The sequence below is a fragment of the Dromaius novaehollandiae genome, chromosome 1, assembly GCF_036370855.1.
Source record: "Dromaius novaehollandiae isolate bDroNov1 chromosome 1, bDroNov1.hap1, whole genome shotgun sequence".
Lineage (NCBI taxonomy): Eukaryota > Metazoa > Chordata > Aves > Casuariiformes > Dromaiidae > Dromaius > Dromaius novaehollandiae.
In genome coordinates this window covers 193863561-193890411 of record NC_088098.1, presented here as the reverse complement: position 1 = coordinate 193890411, position 26851 = coordinate 193863561, and the positions used below count along the sequence as shown (strand labels likewise).

At 38.9% G+C, this 26851-nt stretch overlaps 1 protein-coding gene and 1 long non-coding RNA gene across 4 annotated transcripts in view; one reads left to right on the top strand and one right to left on the bottom strand.

Annotated features, from left to right (window-relative positions):
• Positions 1–26851, bottom strand: part of STARD13 (StAR related lipid transfer domain containing 13) — a 305503-nt gene that overhangs the window by 254256 nt on the left and 24396 nt on the right. For 2 of the 3 annotated variants that reach the window (XM_064504938.1, XM_064504940.1), the window contains exon 2: positions 1436–2348. In XM_064504938.1, the coding sequence (XP_064361008.1) occupies positions 1436–2191 (756 nt within the window). In that variant the 5' untranslated portion in view covers positions 2192–2348. Of the gene's footprint in view, positions 1–1435; positions 2349–6436; positions 6503–26851 lie in introns of those variants that run through there. The other variant, XM_064504939.1, reaches the window with a different exon arrangement.
• LOC135327157 (uncharacterized) lies at positions 2777–12609 on the top strand. Its single transcript, XR_010387279.1, has 6 exons — positions 2777–3340; positions 3449–4150; positions 4940–5028; positions 5485–5603; positions 8228–8410; positions 11148–12609. It is a non-coding gene; the product is annotated as an uncharacterized LOC135327157 (long non-coding RNA).

Sequence of the window (26851 nt, the reverse complement as noted above, 5' to 3'; positions counted from 1 at the left end):
ATTCTCCAGACTAGTGAGAACTCACTTGGAAAGCTCCTATTCCTCCAATTCCAAAAAACACAGCTAATTTACTCCAGCCTTTTTTTCACAAAAGGTTATATTATAGCTGGATGATTCTTATTACAGAGTGTTTTTGATTTTGTCCTAAACCTTCTTATTTTCATTTTGGACATTAGTCTACAAAGCATCATGATGTAGACCAGTATAGATATAAACAACTTATTTTATTTTATTATAGACTAGATTGTCACCTATCCTGTATATTATTTTAATGAAGTAACAAAGCAGAAAACATTGCTGTTTAACAGAAGCAGTGCTATGGGTTAGGAGGAGCAGCGCCGCACTGCCACTACACTAAAAAAGTCCATCATTCAGCGTGAAGAAATATACTCTGCCCTCACAGTACACCTTAGCTCTATCCCTTTCTAAACGTCACTGGACACAGGGAATGGCTGGAAATACATGCTCTATGTGGTGTGATATATAGCCTTGTAGGAGCAGAGGAGATGGAGCCAATGTTCCCATTTTGAAAAGAAAGACAAAATAGAAAACCAAAGTTTGAAGTTCAGACTAATGGAAACATGGCCGGTCTGAAGAAATAGATTGGTCGCATTTAAAAGCCTATCATTATATTTTTAATGTACAGTATATTTTACTGTGAGTTTATATTCTTGATACATAATTTGAAGAAAATATGGCAAAAATCCTTTGAATGGTAGAGAATCCAGTAGGCCGTAATTGTATTTTCAGATATTTTCTAACTTCAGAGTTAGTCCTGGTTTGCACAGGAGGTTGTACCAGATGATCTCCAGAGATTCCTTCCAATCTAAATTATTCTATGGTTTTCTGTTTGCATGTTTGTTTTAATTAACAAACATATTTATACAGTAGAGGAATTTATTTTTTGCAAAGTTTTTTAATTAAAAAACACTTATTGAGCCAGATTTACTGGTGCATTCCAACTGCTTTGTTCCACTGTGATTCTGTGAAGCAATCTTAAAAATATATGAACAGTCTGATTTACAGCTGCTTTTCTGTTAGCAGTGCAGCAGAAACCAGCATAAATGATTCTGATGCATTTTGCTTTATTAGTAAAAATTTACCACAAAAAAGAAAAGGATCCATTTGTGGAACCTCCAAAGATTAAAACAGAAATGTTGTATGTATTCAAGACAAATAGTCTTTGAATATACCCTTTGAAAAGCTGCAGAAAATTATGGTAAAAGAGTACCCATACGTACTGTAAACACTTTTATTTAAAAATGACCAATTATGTTGATCAGTTCTGTTCATATCAGCTGATCCTATATACTAACTTGTGAAATTCCTTCTCCCCCACTAACCAAACTTAAACAGTAGTAAGTAATTAAATTATTTAAATTAAATTATTAAATTAGTTAAAACATGCTTGGAACAAAAGAGTAGCTTGTATTACCTCCAGCTCCATGTGTTTCTCTTCCTTGTCATGGTCCTTCAATTCCTTTTCTGAATGATCACTACAGTCTTCTAAATGACAGATGTGTTGGTATTTGGTAGGTTCATGTTTAGCTTGTTTTCTTTGGGAAACATTCCTTTTATGAAGACCATTGAAAAATGCTTCATACCTTGGCAGTTCTGTAAACACATCACCATCACCTCTACCATCTGCTTCTTCCTCTTCAGATGAAAAATCTACTCCTTCTCCTGCCTCACAGATGTGGAGTTTAGTGTTAGCTTCATGTGATAAAAATTCAAAATCAGAAAATGTGATAGCAGTTGGTTTGTGCTTTATGACTCTGATCTCATGACGTCTTTCTGGTTTCCAGTCTGAATTTTTTTGTGGAAGGAGTGGACATTCTGTGTGTGAGGGAAGGTTTGAAGGATCTTCCTTGGGCTTGTGCCCTGAAGAACTCAATAATTCTCCACAAAGCTGCTTTGTCTCAGGCTGCTCAGGGGCACTAACAGAGCTGGCAACCACGCCAGGTTCCAAGGATGTCCCATTGTAGTCTAACAAGGGTGACGTAGATGACAAGCTCAACTCAGATTCCAGTAAAACGTTCTGAAATGCAGATGGACTTTCCTGATCTTCTGTCTTTGTTTGGTATTCATCATACTTTGCTTCCTTTGGAGTCCCCAGGCACTTGGCAGATGTAAGATAAGGTGAGCCCAGTTCTTCTTCGTAAATGTTAGTTTCCATTCCAACAATTTTCATCCATCAGAGATCAAAATGACTTTATTCTTGGTTTTCTTAGGAAACATAACTCCACATATGTAGCCAGGAAATGCCTTCTTATTTTTTCAAAAACATGATCACACAGTCGTTATTAATACCTGGATTCTCATACAAATGATCTGAACTCTCGCTGTTCCTGAAAATTAAAAAAACAAAAATTATTGATGGTAACATGCTTGCATTGGAGTGCATCAGTGAGAATGATCCTAAAGTATAAAATTCTGATATCAAATTTACACATAGCTCTTCTTCAAAAATATTTGATGTATGCGGATTAAATGAACTTAAAACCTGAGAACTTTGAGTTGTTTACCTTACCAATTAGGAAAGAAGTGGCAAATGCAGAAATGCTTTTAAATATTGACTTTACTTTGATTATTGACACAACGGATTGGAATCACTCAAACTGATATTTGTTAGATACGTGTTTATTATCTAAATGTGCTTCTGTTCATTATATTCTTATTGTCTGTTAAATCATTAAAAACTCATACACCATTCTGCTAAAGCTACTGAAATGTCATAGGGAAGAGCAAGGAGCCAAATGAACGGACACAAAACAAAGCACATTTTAATATAGTTAGAATTTTCTCTCTCTTGGTTCCCTGAATTGCCAATGCTTTGTAGCACTCGTCCATTTCTAATACATTTGCAAATCCAAAAGAGAAGGTTAAAAATACGAAGATCTTCAGTTCTAAATTGGCTGTGTGTCTTATTTGGATCAATCCTAATTTCTGCGCTCACATCTATTCTGTGGACCTCCAACGCATGGGAAGAAATGTGCATCTGAAGAACTGATCTTGCATCACTGAATAGCTTACATTGACCCATATATGTAATTTACTTTTTGTGACAGATTGAATATTGATAGCATTTATTTTAATGATTGTTTCAGGACTCCATCTGTGAGACAACAAAGCAGAACAGAAGCTTTTCAAAATAAGAAGGGAAGCTTAAGCCTTTGATGTATGTGGCAAGCCTGTCAGCGATGAGAAAGACATGTCAGAGGCAGCATTGTCATTGTCAAAGTGGGAAGCACGCAAAGTGAGATGCTGGCATGTGACATGCTTGTCACTGCAGGTGCCATAAACTGAGCAGTGCATACCAGCCAGGCATATTTTATTGTTGGTCAGTGTACATTTTAATGTTATAGACATACTTTGGATAATAGAAATAATATTGTACATATATAGAAAATCTGAATACATTATGTTATCTTTGTCATTTAAACTTCAGATGCAAAAGATGTGATCATGCTCTTGGTGGACTTCCTCTCACCTATTTTCAGCCATTTAAAATTGACATGTGATTGTAAATCAGCTGTCTAGACACTTGCTACAGTCCATGGATACAGAAGGATGCTTCCAGAAGATAAATCCTCTCACTTATCTTGGATACCTATTTTGGGATGGGATGAGTCTCTCTCCTGACATGACTACCTTATCCGAAACTATGAAGGAAGTCTATACAAAAAGCTTACACCAATCACCTAACTTTTACAAGAGGCTGAAGAATCTCACCCCCACATCTTTGTTACAGTATTAATAGATTAAAATGTATACATGTGAATGACTAACCTACATTTGAAGCCCACATTTTTTCAGGAGCTTCAAGTTAACCACCTAAATAGAAGTGACCTCAGTTTCAGAAGTGCTGAAGACCTTTGATTCTCCCTAATACTATGGAAATTGGGCACAATGCCTTTGAAGTAGAAAACACATTATTAATAGGGAATGATTGGAATAACTAATATTTCACATAGTATTTTGTATATTTGGGGCACAGTGAAAAAGCCTCCTGCCATCTGAAGTGAATATTGGGTATTGTCTGTGCCTCTATGAGCCATTACCTTTGTTTCTGAATCCACTGGCAACCAGTGTCCTGCTAGGAGGCATGCTGCTAGCATCCACACTTCCAGCCTGCCATGCAGAGCCAGATGTAAGTGAAGGAGATTTACCTCTTGCGGGAAACTCCCCAAAAGGCAAGAAAAGAGCTGTGGCCTCATTGCTCACCCTGCAGAGGCAGCAGAAGGGGCTGCTCCTGTGGCTATCTAGGGAGAAGATGGGATGTGTTAATCAGCCATCACTGCTGGTCGTTGCCTCTGTTCCTCACATCTTGATATTTCCAGCAGGAATAGCAATCTTTAAGTTTCCAAGTCTCCCCCCAGACTCTCTTTCCCAGTTTTGCCCTTTCTTATTGTCCCTTTCACTGTTCTGGCAAAAATTGCCCAACTTTGGCCTGTTCCCTGGGCCCTCTTCAGCTCAGCTGATGCTGCCAAGCAGACTCTGCTGTGACAACATCCTGTAGGAATACAGCTGTGCGTTCATAGGAACGTCTTTGCTGTAACAGTCTGGTGTAAAATGCTCCAGAAGAAGCTACAAGAATTCTGAAGTAGGCAAGCATGGGATAAGTCACTGGTATTTTGTTTAATTCTGATATTTTAAGATGATGCTTTAGATCCCCATACAGGAGTTAGGATCTCTGCAAAAATTTGTATTATTAGTTATCTCTGGATTTTCCTAGCATCCAAAATAAATGACCAGTTTCTTTTTAAATTTTGTTAAGTTCTTTGTCTAGAATGATTTCCAGTTTTACTGTGTGGCATGAAGCTGCAATTTCTACAGTTTAGTTAAAAAAGGGCATGAAAAGGTTTTTCCTTTTATTAGATTTGCTTACTCCACTGGATTCTTGTTTTCTTTCTTTTTTTTTTTTTTTCCTTGTGATGAGGCTGGAACAAAGAAAGAACCCAGGAGCAGGCTGGTTTTGTGCAAGTGTGGCAAGAAATCTATGAATAGGAAGTGAAAAGAAGACAGAACGTGAGTTTACCCATATTCATCCTGTGGACCATAGCTCTTCACTCAGTGTTGCAGTGACTGGAAGAAAAAAACCTCTTATACAAAATATCAAATTCCCTATCTTATAGAGATCTACTTATGCATTTATAGCACCTAAAAATGGAATATATTCAGCAGAGCCATGGACTTGGAAATCTTGCCCACTGCAAAATGAACAACTCAGGGAGGTCTATACATTCAGAGCTAAATTTTTCCCTTTAGTAAAAGGCCCATAATGAATGTATGCACTTACAAGTTCTAAAAATTAATAATCTTTCTGGAAAAGTTCTTCAAAGCTTTATAAATGGGGAAATTCATTTATTGTGCTTAGGTTATCTAAATCTATACTGTAGCATTAACGGTACTGCTAGGCACTAGTATAGGTAAAGATATTGCCGGATAATAAAAATCTCACGGGCATTTGTGGTTTTTTTTCAGACTGGAAGGGGCAATATTGGGCATACCTCAGTTACCATTCAACTGTCCAGCTAAAAGCTACTCTGAAACAGCTTTATGAAGAGCACCAAAAAAAAACAACAAAGGAGTTTTTTCTAAAGGTAAAATGTGCAATGTAGCATCCAATGAACTACAGCTTTTTACATATATAGGAGTTTAAAACTTACAGCCTGAATTTTATTCTCTAAGGAAAGCTCCTTACAAATCAGGAATAAATTAATAAAGATTTATGATATAGCTAGTGAAATGCTATGGAAAGAAAGTTCTCTTATGATCTGGTAAAAGCACATGTATGTGTGCATGCTCTCAGACTTTTGTGCATCATGATCTGTTGGCCTCCTTCTCCTTTGCCCAGGCAATGAAAATTTGTGTTAAAACTCATCAAGTTTTGGACAAAGATCACACAAAAAGCATGTATTAAGCTTAACCATTAAATAGGAAGATTTTACGAAGACTTTAATGTTGATAGTCTCATTTCTGTTTTCTTGAGGAGAATTGTTTTCTGGGGCAAATGGTTACACTTTATTTCATAAGGTTACTATAACAGCAAGTCACCTAAACTAATTTTGCAAACACTGACGAAACTAGCACACTTCAATACCCACTAAGTATTTTGGCATTACAAAGCATGTGAATGTGTGGCATTTTCTTACTTTTTATTAAGTCAATTTAAACTTGAACTGACATAGTAAACTAGCATATCAAGTCCTGATCGTGGTTGGAACAGTGCAACACGACTCATTTAAAATAATGAGTTTTTACCCCTTAGCCCCTAATGCATTTGTTTTCCTTTTACAGTAACTTTGTTTAATAGTTTCCATTGATTTAAACAATCTTCCCTTGACAAATTAAAAAAAACAAGCCAAAAGACTGTGAGACACATAGACTAATAGCAATTTAGGAATTAGGACTTTTTTCCTGCTTATAATTTTACCTGTTTTGCAAGGTCACCCCATATTTTTCTATTCAGTTCATTTCCATAAGTGTAACAACAGGAACTCAGTCAGTAGCCAAAAGATCCTCCAAGCGTTGGGGCAGAGCAGGAAAAGAAATGAACAGCTCCTTGACAAAAGGCATTTCGGCGTGCTTGCTGCACAACAACTCTGTCAACAGAGGTATGTGTGAGAATCCCCGGGGCTACAACAGCCTCTGCCAGCACTGGCCAAATTATTCACAGAAAGAGAGAAAGAAAAAAGAAGAGCTAGGGAAAAAAAAGAGAGAGCAAGAGCATGCTTCACAGGAACACCAGGCACTTCTAAAAATACAGTGTGACCTCGTTCTTCTCATTATGCCAGACTGTGCTTTACTTTGTCACCTGAAGCACCTGGATTCAGTTTCACAGAGCACACCCTCTGCTTTGGATGCTGTCAGGGTTTGAACAGATACGCTGTGAAATGCCTTTTGATGTAGCACTTCCAAGCCAGTATAAAGGAATACCAAAATTAGGTTTCCCTGTCACTTGCAAATTCTAATTATTATTTGTCTGCGTTGCTTCAAGACTTGCATCTGCTGCCAAAATTTCACAAGCCTTCCCTTATATGTATATATAGGATCATAGCTTGCAGACAGGCTTTTGCATGTACTGCAAAGTGTAGCTCCGATGCAAGGTACTGGGCATGCGAGTTTCCAGATGTGATTACAAATCAGCTATTTGCAAATCTTCCCTGGAAAGGGAAAACATGAATTGGCATTGGAAATGCAGGGTGAGAAGACTGCTGAGTCATAGTTTAATTTTGGAGGTGTTTTTCTATATTGCTTTCGATTAGAGCAAACAGCAAAATGGAGAGGCTGTAATACCCTTCTGCTCAGGTAAGGGATCCTGCCTTCTAGTAATATTGTGTAATATTTCACCTTGAAACATCCAGAAGTGCTCGCAGATGCTGCGAAACCTGCATCCCTGCTGACTCATTTCAGTGAGGGAGGGGGACAGCATTAAGATGTTGAGTTCTCTTACACTTCATGCACCTGATTGCCTTCACGGAGGTTAACTAGTATTTAAGTCAGCAAAGAATTTGGCATATTTATGAATGAGTCACTCAGCAAATGAAGCCACCTCTTGAGGCAACCATTTTACAGAGATTACTTTATATGATAGTTCAGTAAGGCTTGTCTCAGCTTTAGATATGTTTATTATCCCCGAATAGCTTTACTAACAGCCCTTCCTTTCAGCTTTGCCACGTCCATCCCCACTCCCACCAGCTCATTTTACATTGTCAAGGAAAGTAAAATGTCTTCCCAAATGGAGTAAGTCAAATAGACAAAGGGAGACTTTTCAAGCGTAACTATGCCTACATTCATGTTTTTTTCTCTGGCGCAGCTCCTAGTTACAGATAAGGCATTTTCCAACCACCTTCCTGACTGATGCACCTATGTCATCAAAATATTTACAGCTGGGCCTACTTGTAATATTTAGAGGGGGGAAGATTCAGGTCTAGGAGGAATCATTGATGCATTTGGTTTAGTTAGCTGAGCTTGAGGTTGATCCAGACACGATGCTAACATCCTGCCAGTAATAAAATGTGTCCTGACTGAATTGTGTTTTGATCTAAAACATCATTCTCAACATCACTGTCATTGTCACCTTACCACCATACAGGGATGGTGGTTTAATTGCAACTAAAGTGGGCATTTGCAATAGTACTATTGATGCCATTTCTAAGGACTTAGATATTTGGGTGAAGTTTAGTCCTAGTCAGTTTACATAATGTGGGCCTTGACTTTGCAGGTAATTCTGCTGTGTGCAGCCTGTGCGTTGCATGGGTACAATCCTGAGCAAAATCAAAGACCAGGAGCATGTGAGCACCAGTAAAGCTAAGGACTAGACATGGCTCTTCGCACCTGGAAAAGTCTCATATCCCTTGCACACCTGATTCCATCCTCTGGCCAGAAGGTACAAAAAAGGACTGAGGTATGAATGGGGAATTTAGAGTATGTGGCTTTCAGCACGATTCTCAGCATATGAATGAAGTATCTTTAAAGAATAAGAACTCCTCTGGCTTTCCTTCTGCCATGAGGCCTCTTTTAGCATTGCATTCAATGTACTGCTTTTGTATTCACTGTTCTACTTCACAGTATTTTGTCTTGCACCTATGAAATGCAGCATCAAGCTCCTGATGAGATATTGGTCTGAGGTTGTTGGACTATGTGTTTTTAGAAGGAAATTTCAAGTGATTTAAAATTGTAATGTGAACTAAACCTGATGTGAAATTGCTGAATATCTTAATACTCAGGGGAAAGAATGGGTAAAAGGTGTGTGTGTTCATATGTGTGCATCTAAAATTGTGTTACTAAATTAGAAAACAGGCTTTTTTTATATTGCCCTAGAATACTCCCACTTTGTTTTTATATGAATGGTGCAATGAACATGAAATAGTAAGAGCGGCCAGTCATACTCAGACACTGCAGAGGCCCCAGAATGAACCAACACCTAATAAATATTTTAAAACTAACACTGGGCAAATCCCATAGGAAAAAAGGTCTGTCTCCCTCTAGGATGAGGATCTTGGCATTGTTAAAATCCTAGCTCTTCATCTAAGCAGCCAGTCCAAACCACAGCCAAGACACAGCCTTGCTACAAGCAGACACACAGGTATGAGCTGTTTTCTCCCTCCAGTCTACATATTGCCACTATTTCTTCAGACCCTAAAGTGAATTCCCTTACATTTGTTTATGGGATGCTCAATAGACTGGTTGGAAATTAATCTTTACTTTGCACAAAGGGGTAGAGTTGGAAGAAACAGTTTTCTCATACTGGAGAATATATACAAGATGGACTATTTAAAGGTCATAGCAATATCTTTAATTTTTTTTAAAGCTGATGAAAGAGAAATGGCATAGGACAACCATCTCTTACTAATTAGGTAAATAGGAAGCAGCTTGTTTTGGTTTGTTTGTTTCTTCTCTTTGGCTCTTGTCTGTTGAAAGTCGTATATCAACAAAGAGTCATCCTTCACAACAGCCTGCCAGTGGGTATACTTCAGGTGGCTTCCAAAATTGCATACATCCCACAGAGAATTCTCTGCTGGACCAGTGACACCCACCAGCAGCAAAAGACACCAGAAGAAGGCAGTTACCTTGGCACTTCACAGGGGCGGAGGCTAGTATAGACTTGTATTTACTGTGAAGTTCATTTTTCTCCTTTCCATTCCTTGCCTCTCCCTTTGCTTCAGCTCTCTGTGCTTGCAAACTGTATACGTTGACTGCAAGGATGAAAGCCCTAGCACAGAGGGAGAGAGACTTCTCAACAGCTGGCCAGATCTATTGCACTCAGGTCAGAAGAAACCACAATAAATATAAATCTCACTTGCTGTTTTCTGAGCAAAGTACAAAAGGAGAAATCACTCACGGGGCACCTGTGTTTGGTATAATAATACTCTCAACTTTGCAGAAATTCCCAGCTAGTTCTAAGCAGTGAGCTTGGGGAGCTGGAGGCAATCTTGCTGTGGTAGCTAATGAACCCTGCACAAATTTATTAATCTGCTCATACAACTAGGCTGCTTCTGATACCTAAGCTAGCTCACTGAGATACACCTGAAGGAAAAATCAATCAGGGCAGGATTCAGTTGCCTAAATATAGGCTCCTTGTGCTCTCTGAGATGTCCTAGACTATCCCACCTGGCCTTCAGTTGCCAGCTCAGAAAGTCAGAGAGGTGTGGATCTTCTGTAAGTCCTTATAGATATATATATATATATATATATGTATATAAAAAAATAAAAGTATGTATAAATATACTGTGTGGATGCTTTAGGACAGCAGGGTATCTCAAAGGGCACTGATAGGTATGTGTAGGTAGGCACTTATTTAGGCAACTGAATTGCATCTTGAGTTTACTAAGTAGGCTATTCCAAAAATTTATCTTCAGGCACCTTATTTAGGTGACTAATTTAGTAGTTTTAGGTGGGAGCCTGGACCTGTCCTTTGTCTATATAAAAACCCTATGTTCTTAATGTACATGGTTAAATTCAGCTGACATAAGTACTCTGTTCACAAAAAGGTAGGTATGAGTCTCATGGTTAAGAAAAGAAGATCCTGTAGAAAGCCACATTGATCAAACTGCCAGCAGCTCTCTGCTCTCTAAAGTCCTATAGCTATACTGCAGTACATTATTATGAAAAGTTTTCAGGCTAAATCAGAACATACTCAGAAAACAAACAAGAACAACTGCTTTTGTGCCATGTGTATTAAATCAGTTCGTAGCGGTTCAGCTCCCCGGGTTTGTGCTCCTATCAGTCTTTTAAAGTTTCTGTAGTGTTCTGGCAACACATTACATTTCTCAGCTGAAATACACAGTTTAATGCAGGACTGGTTAACAGCTTGAGTAGGCAGGGCTTTGATTTATGAACTGCATCAATATGGTAATGAGGATGTTGGCTGGGCAATTAGTTTTAAATTGTATAAGCTCACACTAGCTCTTGTTATTATGAGTACAAAGGTTTGTCAGAACACCTCTGAGTTCAGTATTTCAAAATCCTCTGGTGTCTTTATACCTACTAGACCAGAACTGCAGCAAATTAAAACCTCTGCTATACCATCTGAATCTAATACTACTAAACTCTTACTGATACCCTTCGTATGAAAATATCAGCAGTTGTAAACAGGTGCATATTTAAAATGTTACTTTACATACATTTTTTTTTCATTCCAGAACTGGCTTCGGATTCCAGCAATGTCTTTATCATCCTCTCTAATCAGTGTCTGTTATGAATGCTAAAGAATTGATGACCCCACCAATAAACGCCTATTACTACAAAGGCCATGCCGGAGGGCAGACTCCTCCTCTCAAGATCTGCTGGGTGAATGAGATATAAATGGCAGCAATGGGGGACTGTGTCAGCTGCAATGAAGATAAGTTATTTCAGAGAAACCTCCTGTGAACTCTGTCTGTATGTGCAATAAGGCCAATGAGTATCCTGCACAGTCCATTTATGAACAAAAGAGCACCAGTTGTTAGTCTGCATTCTTCACTCAAGTAAGGCAAAACTCTCTTCCTCCCTCTTCCCCTCTCTGCCAGAAAAAAGAGGATACATTCAGTTTTGGTCAAGAAACATTTTTTCTGGTGAAAGAACTCTTCCCTCAAAAACAGCATATTTTTTGTTGGTCAGCCCAACACATTTTGTTCAATCTGAAAAAATATATATTTTTTATGTTGGGCGGTATTTAATTTGATTCCCCTGGAAACACAAGTATTGGTACAAACCTTGTTATAGAGCCCCTTAAAAGAAGCAGGTTCTGTGTGTTATAGAAGCATCATTCAAATGGCCTACTTCCACCTTTCACTGGCCAATGGCCTCTGCAGCTCTATTCAAATTTGTTAACCTCTGAGATAAATGATCTCTTTCATCCACTTTTTTACAAGTACAAAGTGTGTTGTGTTAATGTAAGAGAGATTTTTTTTCCTTCAGAGTACTGCAGATGACAGTCATTAATCCAGGCAGGGCTGATACCAGAGAGGAGCAAAATTAGTGTTTTCCCCTGACACATGAAAAAGATTAGTTGTCTTGACTGAGCTTTAGAAGAACTAAAGTTCGGTTTCAGTCTTCTTTCATTAAAAATTCTAGTGTGTTCATTACACGTACTCATATATACAATCTATTATGGGACAGCATGCCCGAAACATATTAGGGGGTAAAGATCTGTCAGCAAACCAGTTTTTCATGGGTTTAAAACTCAGGCACTATAAATCATACCAGGCTAAAGTCTTGGCATATTTTTGTCATGGTAGATGCAGAAGGGTTTTTTTTTTTTTTTTTTTTTTTTAAACAATGAGGAATAATGATCACATCAGTAATTTTAGTTAAAAAGCAGAAAACAAAGTATGTATATATAAATATATTTGACAGTTTCATTAGCTTTCTGGTCAAAAAAATGGTAGATTAAATACTCTATGAGCCCTCCTGTCCCTTTCTATTGCTAACTAATTATCCATACAGATTAAGGTCAAAGTTTGGGATATGCTCGACATAAAATATCTGAAGTGAGGTTGATCTTCAAAAAATCATGAGCCTCCCCTTTTGAAAAATATCAACTACTTTTAAAGTGTGCATGACAGCGTGCATCAAAATCACCAGTGGCATCTGAAATAAAAAGATCTCTCCTTTTTCCTCTGTACATCTCTCTTGTACATGTACAAAGCCTACACCTTATTTGCTTTGTCTAGCTTCTTGCAGTCACCTATTGTGGTCCTACCGCTTGATCCTGCTGGAATTTGGGATAAATCCTTATTCTTCAAGTTGCCCTTATTTTGAGAATACGAAACATTCACTCATTCACAAATGAAATCATAGAATAATTTAGAAAGGGACTAACACTCACACCTGCCAATCTTCTGCTCTCATCTTTAGACTCCTCTTAGACATCTATGACGTTTCCTCCCCCCATTTCTTATCTCATTATCTGTCCGGCTCACACCATTAGCTGTAGTAAGATGGTGGGTTTATACCTCTTTCTGTTCCGTGCCCACTAAGGCTACATCTATTCCAGTAAAATGAGCAGGTCCAGGAATAATCCTGAGCTCCCGCTGGTGCAGAGCAGTCTATGCTAGTAAACAGCCTTAGCTACTAAAGCAGGGTAGCTGCAAGCAAGCTGTATGCCAGGAATGGTCTCCCGACTGTTATAACTACCAAGCAGTGCCCAGGAATTGTTTCGGGGATGGAGGGAAAGCTTGATGTGGCAGGGAACTATTTACCAAAGTGGACCACTGTGTTTGAGTGCCTGGCATGTTCTCTGAATTTATCAGTATAGATGCAGACTATTTGCCTCCAAACTAGTAGGACTATAAATTTCCTAGGAGGATCTACAAAATAAAACCTACTGAGTATTTCTAGGTAAAGATACAGGACTGGCTTAAGCTATATTAAGCACCATTTCTCAAAGTAAACAGCCTCCCGATGTTCAAAACATACTTATTGTATGTTCTTTTTCTGATATTTATTAAGTTTCTCAGCAGAAAAAAAAAACTTCAAGATGGGATGCAGCATGTAACATTTTAGGCCAATCAGATTATTTTGTGGAAAAATTTAGGGAAATATAATTGTCTGGAAATCAGGTTTTTATCAGAGAAGAAGTAGCTTAAATCCTGACTACAAAACTATGACCTTCCATAAGCTAATATGGAACGGAGGGAGGGAAGTTTTGGCTGGGGTGTGGGGGTGGAGAGGAAGCATCTAGAAGAACATGCGTAGGGGAGAAGAAAATAAAGGTAGACTGAATTACCCTGGGGATGCAAACAAGAGAAATGGAGAGTTGAAGGGAAGTGAGAATTATAAAGAAAAACATGGAAGGGAAGATTTCTAGGAGAAAATCTGAGTATGCTTGAATTAGTATATAAACAAAAAAAAAAGAAATTTTTCATGTCCGGATTATTAGTTTCTTTTCACTCCAGACGAGTAATGATCTTGCAATGAAGACACTGCTAGTTAGCAGTTTTTCATGGTTAGTGGTTTCAAAGTATTTCCCTTTAAACTAGTATCTACATCATAAAACTGCTGTCATCGCCATAAGGCTTCCTTCTTTAAAATTTGTCCCCTAACCAAGTTCAGATCAAATGCCCATAAGATTTTCATTCTTCTTCTGCCAAAGGGCCTTGAAAGCCGGGTTTGCTGATGGAACGGTGGAGGGAATCTCCCACTATTTTTACTATTCGCTCTCTCATCTGCCAGAAAGGTGCTGACTTCTGTCTCTAGTGCTGTCAGCCTGGTGCCTTTCCATGGGCCCTGAGCCAGCTATGATATGGAGCAATGCAGAAGGAGCGAAGACTGGAAAAGAATGATATGAGGATATCCTGAAAAGGATAGAGAACCACAAAAACAGCTGAAAAAGGATCAGGGAAATTGGAGAAAGGTAGGAAGCAAGCTGGATGCCCTCTGGCTCATTTGGGTGTTGTACAACAGTGGTGTATTTTCATTTAACAAGTTCCATATCACTGTTGCATAACATTCATATTTCTGAGTTGAAATCAAAATGAACAGGAAGAAAAAGAAGGAAAACAGAAGCCATATTCTGTCTTATGACATGGTTGCAGTTCATTCACTATGAGTCACTCAAAGTGTTTTCAGACTTCTGGGAACTTCTGAACCGCAGAAGAGTGAAATAGCCCCTGGAAAGACACCAAAGTGCTCTCAAATCTTCCAGCTGCAATTCTCCAACAGAGCTCTGGAAAGAGCAGAGCGGATCCTGCCCACGTCTTCACATGAGCCTGCTGTATGCAAGCACTAGGCTATAGAAGCTCACAAAATCTGTGTATTAACCCCAGTGACTCTGAAGAGATCATTTGTGTAATAATCCAAATTCTGAAATGACATGATTTCAAAACATCAAGCTCTGTCAGTTTTTTAAATCATGTTGTTGTCCCCACTATTCTGAAGACAAGCTTAAAAATGTAAGAGACTGTAATTAATACAAGCTTGGCTTCCTGAGCCAGGGTGATGACAGAGTGAACTAGTTCTGTGAAATATGGACTGCTCTGTACACCTCAGCGAGGCATAAATTACAAACAACCCAAACCAGGAGCTCTGGGAATGACAAGAAAAGAGGAATGTCACCAACTTCATCCACCCAACGACCGGCTCTGGCTGCTGGGCACTTACTGCTGACAGGTTTCTTGCTGCCACCTCTCCCTTTCCTTAAACTGCAGTAAAGGAAGATTGTTTGTGGTTTTGGTGGACGAGGAACAAGGAATTGGTCTTATTCATCTTTCATCACCACAAGTTGTGTGAACACTTGATAGTGCCTGGAACCACAAAGGCTCTGTATTTTTAGCCACAAGGCTGTATTGCTTTAGTGGAGCCCTACTTTGCAAGACGATGCCCAGAGGCAGTGAAAAGTGAAGTTACTCTCAGACTTTCTCAAGAAGAAAGCCCTATGTAGGGAAGAAAGCAAAAGAAGCGTGGTAAGTGGGAAATGAGCTGTGCCGCTTCCCAAGAACATACATCCTGAGGGCTCTAACAAGCCCTGCAACAACCAGGACAGTGCAGCCCCAGTGCGCAACCATGTTCTGCCCTCAGCAGCGGCACACAATCAGGCAGCTGCTAAGCAGAAGAGCAGATAAGAAATAATGGGCACATGAGGATTAGCACTTATTTAAAATTCCTGTTTCTCCAGAAGATGAAAATTAACTAGCTAGGTCGGGGCTAGATTGTGTCAGATTGTGTACATATACACAGAAAATTACAATACTTGCCTCAAATTGCTTTCAGTTTGAAAGGAATATAGCATTTATATTCACAACTTAACATTTTTATTAGCCTTCTTCCACCTCATTTTAACTTATCATTTTTATGTTCTAAAAACCTAAAATCATATACACTAGATGGAATATTGGCAAATACATAAACACTGACATAGGAACTCTTCTTATTAGAGAGTCTAGGAGGTACTCTGCATATGTTTGTTATAATGCACTACTATCATCTTCCCTTTGAGTCATAGGAAGAGCTATAGTGATTTTTGATGCCTAGAAGTTTCCATTTTTATGACTGATTGACAGGTGACAAACTGAGAGTTGCCTACCCAACTTCACCTTGGTCCCATTGAAAATGTACGTTATATTTTTTTAATTGCATATTCCTACAACTTTGTAGCCTGCTATTTCCTGCTTCATCCTGCACATGAGAGAGGTGACAAAGGCAGTGTCAATGTAGCAAGGCAGTGGTAAAACTAGCCATGCTAACTTTTGACTGCACATTCTGATCACTAGTTGATGTTGCTTTAGCATGCTTCTGTGTGACATTTATGTGTATTTATGTAATTGTGCAAATGGCTAAATTCCCCTTTGCTGTTAATATGGTAACTGGCACCGTCACATTTTTAGTGAATTCTTGTCTTTGATAACCTTCAGTTAAATAAAGAAATGTTAACTTACATAAACAATTCCAAAGATATTTGAAAGTATCCTAAAAAAACAGTGAGGATACAGACAGGTAGAAGGTTTTTACCAGCTTCTACCTGAAGTATTGCTCAGTTTCCTTTTCTCAGAGCCAGAGGTGGACTGCCAGCGAGTTTACGTGCTGTGTATTTACTGTTACAAAGCTCCCCAACCACTCTCCAGTTCCCTACGCAAAGGGGAAATATGGGAGAACAACAGAGTCCACTATTGATTTGCACTAACTAATCTTATAGTTGAAGAAGGTGTCAGTATTTTGCATGGAACTGCCAACTAATTCTGCTTTTAGTGAATCCTGTTTCCCTCCCTGTCCCTTTATGACCTATGAAATGATTTTACTAAATTGCAATAGGAAATTTCAGTTCTTTCTGCTACTTGGTGATTCAGATACTTCCCAGAGATACTATATATGTTTTTACTTAATAGATATGAAGAATAGATATGCTGTGAAGACTCATGTTGTAGTCTGATTTAATTTAAGCATTTAGATTAGGCTTGAACAAGCAACTTCCTACTGTAAACTTAGGCTTGTTTTCAAGATGTGTAATTTTTTCTATATTAGCTCTCCCCAAAGGAGCCAAAACATAAAGCTTGTGTTTCAGCTTCTTCCAGTGTTGCTTTTTATAGGTCTGGGTGCTTTACTAAGTCAAACGTAATTGAGAGTTCTGGATGATTTTCTTTATTTAATTTTACAACTCTTTGTTCAAGACAGTTATTTATAGAATGGCAGAGATTTCAATTTCTATGTCACATTAGCAAGAGAGTTTGAAGATTCTTAATTTTCAATGAGGCATAAAGCGGGATAATCTGAATCACAGGGGACTCCAGCAGGAACAGAGATGGGATTACCAAGAAGGAGCACATTAATGTGCCCCATATTTGTTTCACTAATGACCAGGAATTCACACTGGCAGCTAAGTAGAAGAATCAGCTGAATTGAAGGCAAATGGCTGGTGACCAAAAAGAGATTGTTGACTATCTAATACTGGTCCAAATAACAATGGACCAAGATCATGTTCTTTAAGAGTCACAGACTATCTGTGAACTGCAGCTTCTAATACTATAAAAAAACCTGTTAACTCTGTTGATAGTTCACACTCTCCAGTAGAATCTCCATAATAAAAATGGATGTCATTTAATTAGAGCTGATCTTAATCTTGACAGCAAAACAATCCTAGAATTAGCATGTTGCATGGAAGGAGATCTTCACACGCAAGAACTTTGTAAGCCTCAAAGACCAGCTCTGCATGCTGTCATGCAGGCTAGTTCCTTTATCGAATGTATTTATGTGTTTCTCTTTTGATCAGCAGAGGATTTTAAATGCTGTATTTTAAAGTAATAATGTTCTTTATTGGCCAATAATGTGACTCAGCTAAAGGAAATCACTAAACATAAAAAAGCTTTGCATTCTATTTAAAAGAGCCACATTTAGAATCTCCGGAGGCATAATAGAAACAAACAAACAACAATTAATAATTAAGAAGTTTGTCTTAATTTTTTTCCAGATCCTTTACATGTTAAATCCTAACATGTATTTAACATGTTTCCTAATATATCAACTGCAGATTCTCACTTCTTGCTTAAGTGAGCAAATTCAATGTGCAACAGAAGTAATATATTCCTTTAGACATTGAGACAAATTTGATAGTCTTTGCTAAGAATTTATCTAGGAAAACTGTCCTACTGGATTGTATTCATTACTGTGAAGCAAGTCCAAAATAACTCTTGAAGTTATGAGCCTCCTCCTATGCAAGTAAGCTAAAATGCTGGTCTAGTAATTTACAGGATTTGCCTTGAAAGAGTTTTTACCTAGTGTCTCAACTAAGATGACAAAGTATTGTTTTACAGAAAGCTAATTCATACTAAAGAAGTTGCTGGGACACAGGAATGGGGAATACTATTGCATATACATGGGGAGCACAGTGCATATGCATATCTTGCAAAATGATGTATCATTTTGGACGCCAGGTATGTGATTTGCACATTCAGGTTCTTGGAGGAATTTGTCTATTGTGCATAAGCGATGTCAGTGCATATGGAAACAATACTTCAAAGATACTTTAAATGTTACTGTAGAAATGCACATCATACTGCGAATGTTGCATGTTAAGAGATAAGTAGTGTTGAAAAGACAGCTAGGAAGGCTCCCCTAAATGTGTGTGTTCTGTTTATGGATGGCCAATTACCTACTGTCTGGTGTAAATATTCTTTACCAAGCACCGTGCTATCCCAAATTAACTTTTGTGTTACTCTTATAGATACTTGGCCAGGTACTAAATAGCATAAGAAATAAAATGATGCCAGCTTCAAGATTTTCAAAATTCTCCTTTAACATTTGCTTTAAGGAAAGTTCATAGCTTTATTTTGTCCAGCATCTTTCATATGGGGTGTGTTCTGTTTGCACATATTTCAGGAGCTTAAGATACACAGAAGTAAGACAACTTAGGATAAGCAGTTGCATATTTGCACGCTTGTTACAAAGTCAGCAATGCTGTGAGTGCCTCTTACCCTTTAAGATCTGGTATGACTCTTGGGAATTGCTAAACACTAGATACTTCTACATGTAATCAGGAAGAGGGACTAAGGCTGAATTAAATGCATTCATTTTTTTTGCTCTCTCAAAAGATGTGTGACAAATCACTACCCATACAAGTGCAGAGGAGCTTAGAAACCCCTTGAAGGAGCACCTGACAGATAGAAATGTCTCTAGCTTGGGGAACTGTCTGGGATAGCAGAGATTAAGTGACCATGAGTGATGCAGAGAGAGAAGGCAAACATCTTCAGAAACTAAATTACAGGTGAAAGATGAGGCAGATTGTATGTTAGGCTTTCAGTAAAACTCATTGTTCTTTGGAGTTAAAACAACTAGAGATGTTCCAATGTGATGTTTTTGAAAGCTTATCTTTGGTTCCTGTACATCTCCCTTGGTATTTCCCACTCTCTCACCCAGGCTACAAATATTTCAGATTGAAAACATTGCCTCTGGAAATTCAGGAAATCTGAAAATATTGATCTTTCAGCATAAATTTAAATAGTCTGCTACATCAGAATGAATATCTGTTTTTTAGAGCTTAATTTATGCTGTCGTTTCTTCCGCCCTTTGCTAAACATTAGCTTTCCGTGCTTTGCAATGTCTTTTTCTACACCCTAGAAAACTGTAGACATTACAGTTAGATATGTACTGAATACCGAAAGAGACTGAGGTCTATCAGTATTACTGGGTTGAAGACATTGGAGTACAGTATCTAACAAAGTTAGCTGAAGTGGGAATTCCAACTATCCTACCACCAAAGTAACTTCAGATCCTGCGAATAAAAAGGACACTTCTAAGGGGAAAGTTTGGAAAGGAAGAGAATAAAGATAGTCATTATACATGTGCACATCTGTCAAATTACTAAAAACTTCTGTCAAATTACTAAAAACTTCTATCTGTTTAATAGGCTAGTAGAAGATCTTGAGCCATAGAATTTGTACACCTTTTCTGTCAAACCTCTGAGGCCTCTAGAAAGTTTTCTTTATATGAGCACCAGCACTTTACTGTCCTTTCCTAATCTACCTCTTCCCATTAACTAGCAATAACAGTCTCCGCTCAAGAGAAGATTCTAACCATAAAGCGAAGCTGTTTATGGTGAAATGGGTTGTCTTAGTAGAAGATGTAACCCACTGTCTGCTACAGGAGTAGGAACAATCAGAGTCAGAATAAAGGAGGGAGAAGTAGGGTCAAACACAACAAGAACTAATTCCAGGCTCTTCCCAAAGTTGCCTCTGATGAAATCTAGTTGTTCAGACCTGCTTGCCCAACCCACCTCCTCTGCGAGAGACTGTCCTCTGCCAGTCCTCAACACCCCAGTCCCATTTTTTTCCCCTTCTTGTTCCCTACATGACCTTGTGTCCTACCTATTTCAAATCTGTTGGCAGTGTAGATATTCCCTTTTCTCTGGATGGATGCTATGCAGTGAATGATATCTTGTAGACATGGACGTGACTGTGCTCATAGCCGTGGTTGGGCCGGCATGAGACGGCTGCCCCACTGCGCGGTCCATGACCTCCTGTCAGCTCTTGAAACACCCCTCGCAGGGTGCCTGCAGACCAGCTGTGGGCAGCCCAGGCAGCAGGACCTTTCCGCAAGTCAAGATGTCTCACGTCAAGTTTCTGTCTGCTTTGGGTACTGACTCTGGATGTTTCTCAAGTTGCATTTGTAAGCCTATCATGTACAAACAGCACATCTAGCATTAGGCCTTTTGTGCCCCCATCTTGACAAGTGAAGTGAGAATAAACATTAAAGGAAAGAACCTGAGGAGCAGAATTGTCTAGTACAGCGAGAGAGGATCTGGGGGGAAGGTGCACGAGGATGGAAACGAAGGCACGCTCCTCCAGCGAGCAGGAAATGCTGCAGATTTGGGGTGAATGCTTTGAGATACCTGTTACCCAGGGGCACTGACACCTCACTGCTCTTAACTGGGCACTGATCAGAGAATGGATGAGCTCATCCTCTGCAGTTACTTGTGGAGCCATAACTCAGCCCAGCTTACAAAGACTTTTGAGTCTCAGTGTGTCTGCCCTGACAAATAAAATGCATAAATAAATAGGAGCAAGGAGCAGGGCCTGGGACTGTGCCTTCCCAGGGAGGTTCCTCGCTCACCAGGCTCACCTGTGAATCTCATCTTCCTTTTGGCAGTGTTTGGCGCCAGCAGGAGAACCATGTCATGCCAGATGATGCTATAGCCTAGTGATTGTTGGTCTTTCCTGAAAAGTTGGAGCAGTGGTTTCAGGCTGAAGGCCTAGAAAGCAAATGTTGCAGCTCCTGGGCAGATGCTTCATGTAAGCACTAAGAAAGCTCTTCTACTGCTGCCACCAGAGCATTATCCCAGAAGAGGCAGTGCTCTTGCATCCTTGGAGCCACGTACTGTAAATACCATTAATGCTCAGGGCAGGCAGCTGTGAGGCTAATGGGGCAAAAGACTGTGGAGGTGGATGCAACACCCCTGGCTCCCACACTTTTAAAGGACTCTGAGCAAGCCAGAGTGCCGGTTGCTGCTGGCGGTAGCTCAAGTCGTTTCCGCTAACCAGGCCTGAGTTTCCACACCAGGCAAGCCGTTGGGTCCATTTTTAGCCTTGAGCCAGGACCCAAGCCAACATATGGCAGCGTGGGTAAACCAGCGGGTCAAAACAGAGAACGTGTAAAAGCTGGGCTGGCTGGACAGTGTTGATACAAGCACAATAAAAAGATGCTGCAACTGGACAAGAAAGAAACTGCAGAAAAAGGCCAAAGAAATGAGAGTAAAATACTGGAAGCACATTTCTTCACAACCTGCTAAAATCACTGAAATTGCACCTAAGCGCTAACAGCTAAAATGTAGGGAGATGACAAGTAAAAAAATCTTCTTAAAGCGAAGCTTCAGAAATGAAGATGATATGATATAAAGATGACTCAGAAGCAGCACTTTGGATTTAGCTGGCATGCATAAGGAGTTTACCTATTAAAGGGAGCTAAAAATTTGTCAGTGCCAGAGGGTTACCACAAGAGAATAGTTGCTTTCGCCCCAAAATGCTGTTTTCTGACAATGCTGTGCCTCCTGATAAGGGAACACCAAAGCTCACTCAGAGTAGACTTGGGACTCTGCCCAGAGGAGTAATATGAATCATCTAAACCACTCTAACAGCTCCTTCTGTCAATTTACTAAAAACATCATATCTGCAGTTGCATCTGTGGTTTAAAAAATGTGGCCTAAGGCAGGATTTTTTTTTTTTTTTTGATGCTATGTTAATACACAATGAAAAAAGATCCAAAATATGTTTAATACTAGGTGAATGGAGATTGAAAAATATCACCAAAATTCTCAAAATATAATTCTTGCTTCTCTGGATAATGTCTTGCAGGAAGACATGCTTCAAAAAATGTGATTTTAAAGGGATGAGATCTCTGCTTCACTGCTTCTCTCTGTGACTTCTCCTTTCACATCAAAAGAGTTGTGCCAATGTAAAAAAAAAAAAAAAAAGCTATTTATATTATGGCAGGGCCAAGGCACCTTATAAAGAATCAGTTCTTTACTGTGCTAAATGCAGTAAATACACAGGAACCTCTGAACACGACGGAACACAAATAACTTCGGATAGCACAAGCAGTCGTACAGAAGGTGAGATCGTGGTTAGCATATAAAAACCAAAATACTGGCCAGCCAGTCTCCTGAGGCTGGCTAAAGTCTGTAGAAGTACTGATGGGTCACACACTGATAACAGAACATCTTTTAAAACACACTAAGATGTTCGGGGTTTTGCGTCGTTACTAAAAAAGACATTAGGATGTTGTGGGTTTTTTGCCACTTTAAATTCAGGTGCAATCAAAAAGCAGAGGATAATTAAAAATATAGGTCAGAATATTTTCAGTGATCTTGCTGGAGGAGCAGTTAGCCAGTGGCTGGTCTTATGCTTTCTTTATAAAAATTTGATTTACGGAAGTTTTGAGATGTTTTGCTCATCCAAACTACTTCAGCCATCTAAAGTCAGTATTTTTAAAGTGTTGATAGATTAATGCAACCCTACGGTTTTCTGTTGTGTGTTTAGTATCATTCTTTCTTCTAAGTGTATTTTTGGTCTGATGTTTTGAAGATTAATAAGCCATTTATTCTCAGCCAGAAACTAATTAAAACACATTGATTCAAATGACAATAATTTTGACAAAATTGACAATAATTTTAATATATCATCTACTCAAAGCCATGTGCTCTTCTTTTTCTGAGGTTCCGTAAAGTACTAAAAAAAGCACTGTATCACAGTTATGAGGCAAAGGCCATGTAGGAAATGAGAAAATACATATATGTCTATAGTTTCCAGAACATTTTGCAGGTTAGAACTAACTACAGAAACTTCTGGAATTAAATTTGACATCAAATTTAACAACAATAGCCTGTGTGTTTTACACTTCATTTTAAGCAATGTGTTGCTAGAAACACATTACCCCAGGATTGATTTTTAGCCCCGGAGCATTTCATGGAGCAAGTCTCATTCTGTCACCATGTTTACCCTTAAAAAAATAGAAAAGTCCTGGAAAACTGCCCTTCAGAGAGATGCAGTGTATTTTGGCAAAAAAAGTCCTCAACAAACTTCTTTCGCTAGCATAATTTAAGCCAGTTTCCTGAAGGAAATAAGCTATATAGGCAAAAGGAACTGTTTGCTGTAATAACTGAGCCCAGAATTTCCTCCACTGGCATTCTGTTGGTTAGAGATATGATTTTCCTCTCTTAGCTTCTCTGCTCCTATTTAATGTAGTTATTTAAGTCACTTCTTCAGATTATATCACACCAAACGGCAACAACAACAACAGATTGAACCCAGTCAATGATTTGCTCCAAGTGACTGACTGAATCAGGACAAAATAGGCTGCTGAGGCACTGCCTTCTGTTTAGACTCACGCAACCCTGCTATGGCGTGATTGCAGCCGGGACATCCAGTTGTATTTTGTTAAAGTTGATTAATATAACTAGACCTTATAGATATATCATCTAATAAAGCAGTCCACAACAGTATTCTGAACTTGTTCTAAAAAATGCCAGTGCTGCATTATTAATTTTATTGACTGTTGTTCCCGGAGAATTAATCAATTTGTGCTACAAAACAAAATAAAAAGTATTTGTTTTGTTAGTAGCTAGAGGACCCAGCTGAGGAAAGATGAGATTCCCCAGAAAAACAACTATTTTGAAGTAGGAAAAATTTACAAGTGCTGAAAGAAAATTTATTTTTATGTACCATTACTCTGACATGTTGTAGTATGGCATGAAAATAGACCGATTAGTCTAATTTTGATTTTATTTTAGAATTAGGAATTTTTATTTTATTTTAGAATGTACAGTGGCCTTTTACTAGTATAGATAAAATGTATTTTATGAAATAATAAAGAATTGAAAACATTAAAAAATAGTTTTTAATGATGTGAATTATATCAGGATTCTTGTTCTGAGAAAATTAACAGTGCTGTTTCCATCCTGATCTGCAGTAAAACATATTTTAAAATGTTAGAATTTCTTGCAAGATATAAACTACACTTTCTAATCTTCACTAGTCCAAACACATGAGAAAATAGTCTCTGCTCTAGAGAATTCACATAAATGGGCAAAAGAGATAAAGAAGTATTATAATCCTCATTTTACGGATCATTATGTCTGTCATAGATACTGGCCTAAAGATATACAGCTGAAAAAAAAAAAGCAGCTTGTGAATTCAGTCCACTTCATCACCAGTATGCCCTGATTGTACAGGAAGTGTAAGAAGCATAAAGTGTCTATAAAGAGAGCCTCGGTGTTACTTACTGAAGCTGCCTGGGGATATATGTGGAAAGGAAAGCCCAGGAGAAGACAAACCCGCTGAGCCTGGGTGGCTAAAATTCTGGCAGTTGCAATGAAGCTTTCATATAAGTGCAAACTTAGCTTGTGAAAGGATGCCAGGAGAGTGTCTAGTCTTACTCTATAATTAAGATTTACTCTATAATTAAGAACAAGCCCTGTTAGGCACAATCCATGTGACCCATTTTTGATGTTTGCACCAAAATGAACTGTGTATTAGAAGAGTTTTTCTCTCTCCACTGAGAGCAGAGGGAGCACAGGATGACCACTGTGATAGGTATCTGTGTTGCCCAGATGAGTCTCCCTGGGTCTACCTGTGCCAAAACCCACACTTTCCAACAGGAGAGCTCCAGAGTGGTCTCCTGGGAGCGTCTGGGTCAGCAAGGGGCATCACCATGGCTCGAGGGCACCAGCACAGTGCTCTTACGTGCCATGAGAAGCAACTGCAGCCTCAGGATTTTGGTGGGGAGCTCTGGAGGAAGTCACAGTTCTAGCCATGCCCCCTCCCCAATTAACCTACACGTGCTATAGACTCGCGATTAGCCTAATCAAACATGTTCATAGGATGTTTCCCATTTAAAAAAAAATCCACAGAATGTACACAGAGTGCTGGCAGGGACAATTGCTGCCTTACTCGCTATTTTCTTGCACTTCTGGTGGAGTAAATAAATCAGCTCCGAGCATCGTTTAGGAAACATGAATGTAGGCTGTCTAAAATAATAACCTGTTTATTAATGCCCAATAAATTCAACTTAAAGTTCTCATTAACCTTTTCTTGGAGCAACTTTTTCATTAGTAAGTCATGAAGTGACTGGAAATGGGTGAAAAGAAAGAAGTGGCTACTCAGCTCGCAGAGGGACAGCCAAATGTCCCTGTTCCTCCATGTGTCCAGACATTTTTCAGAAATCAGAAGTCAGTTGGTTAGAAGTACCAGCTGCAATTGTGCCTCCCCTTGCACAAACTTTTTCAAAGACTTAAAACCAAACCATTGGAAATTAGTGGAGGGAATGCAATTTGTTTTTAAGGCAGTCTAAGTTCACACTTCACATGCTCTAATCAGCTTCCAAATTAGCTCTTTTATTTCCCCTCTACTATACATACATTTAAAGAGTGAAAGATGGAGAATGCCCATTTATGTCAGTATTATATTAGTTTCCTGTGTTACAGAACCCTGTGTTTTCCAAGCTTTTTCACCTTTTCAAAATAGCTTTAATATGAAATAGCTTCTGTCAGCCTTCTGCAGTATTTGCTATGTTCTTCTACAGCACCACACCTTAGAAGGAGTAGTGCTATTTTGCAAGATATACAATACTATATACATAAACTTTCAAAGCATTTCATGAAAAAAATAGTTGCATATTTCTCACAGTGGGCCCTTAGATTTTCTCTATTTTTCAACCCAGGAATCTTGGCATTGAAAGAATCCTGCAAAACTGCATGATAGAATGAAACACTCAATAACAGAAAAAGAATCATTTGTGACTGAAAAGAACCACCAGTAGGGCAACCTAATCACACTGAAATAGTACTAAATAGGTTACTGTATGGACTACCAGCTTCCACCACCTTGTTTGCCAGACTACTGCATATACAGATTAGCCTTCTGCTGAGGGAAACACATTAATCTCAGCCCATGACCTCATATTTTACCTTTTCACTATAGATTCAGGCCTAGTTCTTTGTTCGTCCCCTTAGGTATTTGTACACTATAATTAAATCCGATCTCACCTGCTTCTTTTTCACGGCTCAACATGTTGAGGTCTTGGAGCCATTTCTTCAGAAGACATATTCCCCCATCGCCTAAATTAGTCTTGTTCCTTGGACTCATTCCAACTCTTCCTTAGGGAATGCACCAAATTACAAACCTCTTGAAAGATTTAGAGGTCCAGCAGGGCTGCACGTGGTGCAGTAATTGGGGGAGGCTGGCTTGAAAGGATATGGCTGGGCAAGTTAAAGTCAATGGAAGTTCAGCCTGCAGAAAGATTAGAGGATCAAGGCCAAACAGTTTGAAAGCAGAACGTGTCCTAAAGACACTAGCATGGATGCAAGCAGCATATATCCAAATCCTGCATTTAGTGCTACTTTCATTTACATTTGTGAATTTTAATACCAGGTGATTCAAACCCTTGG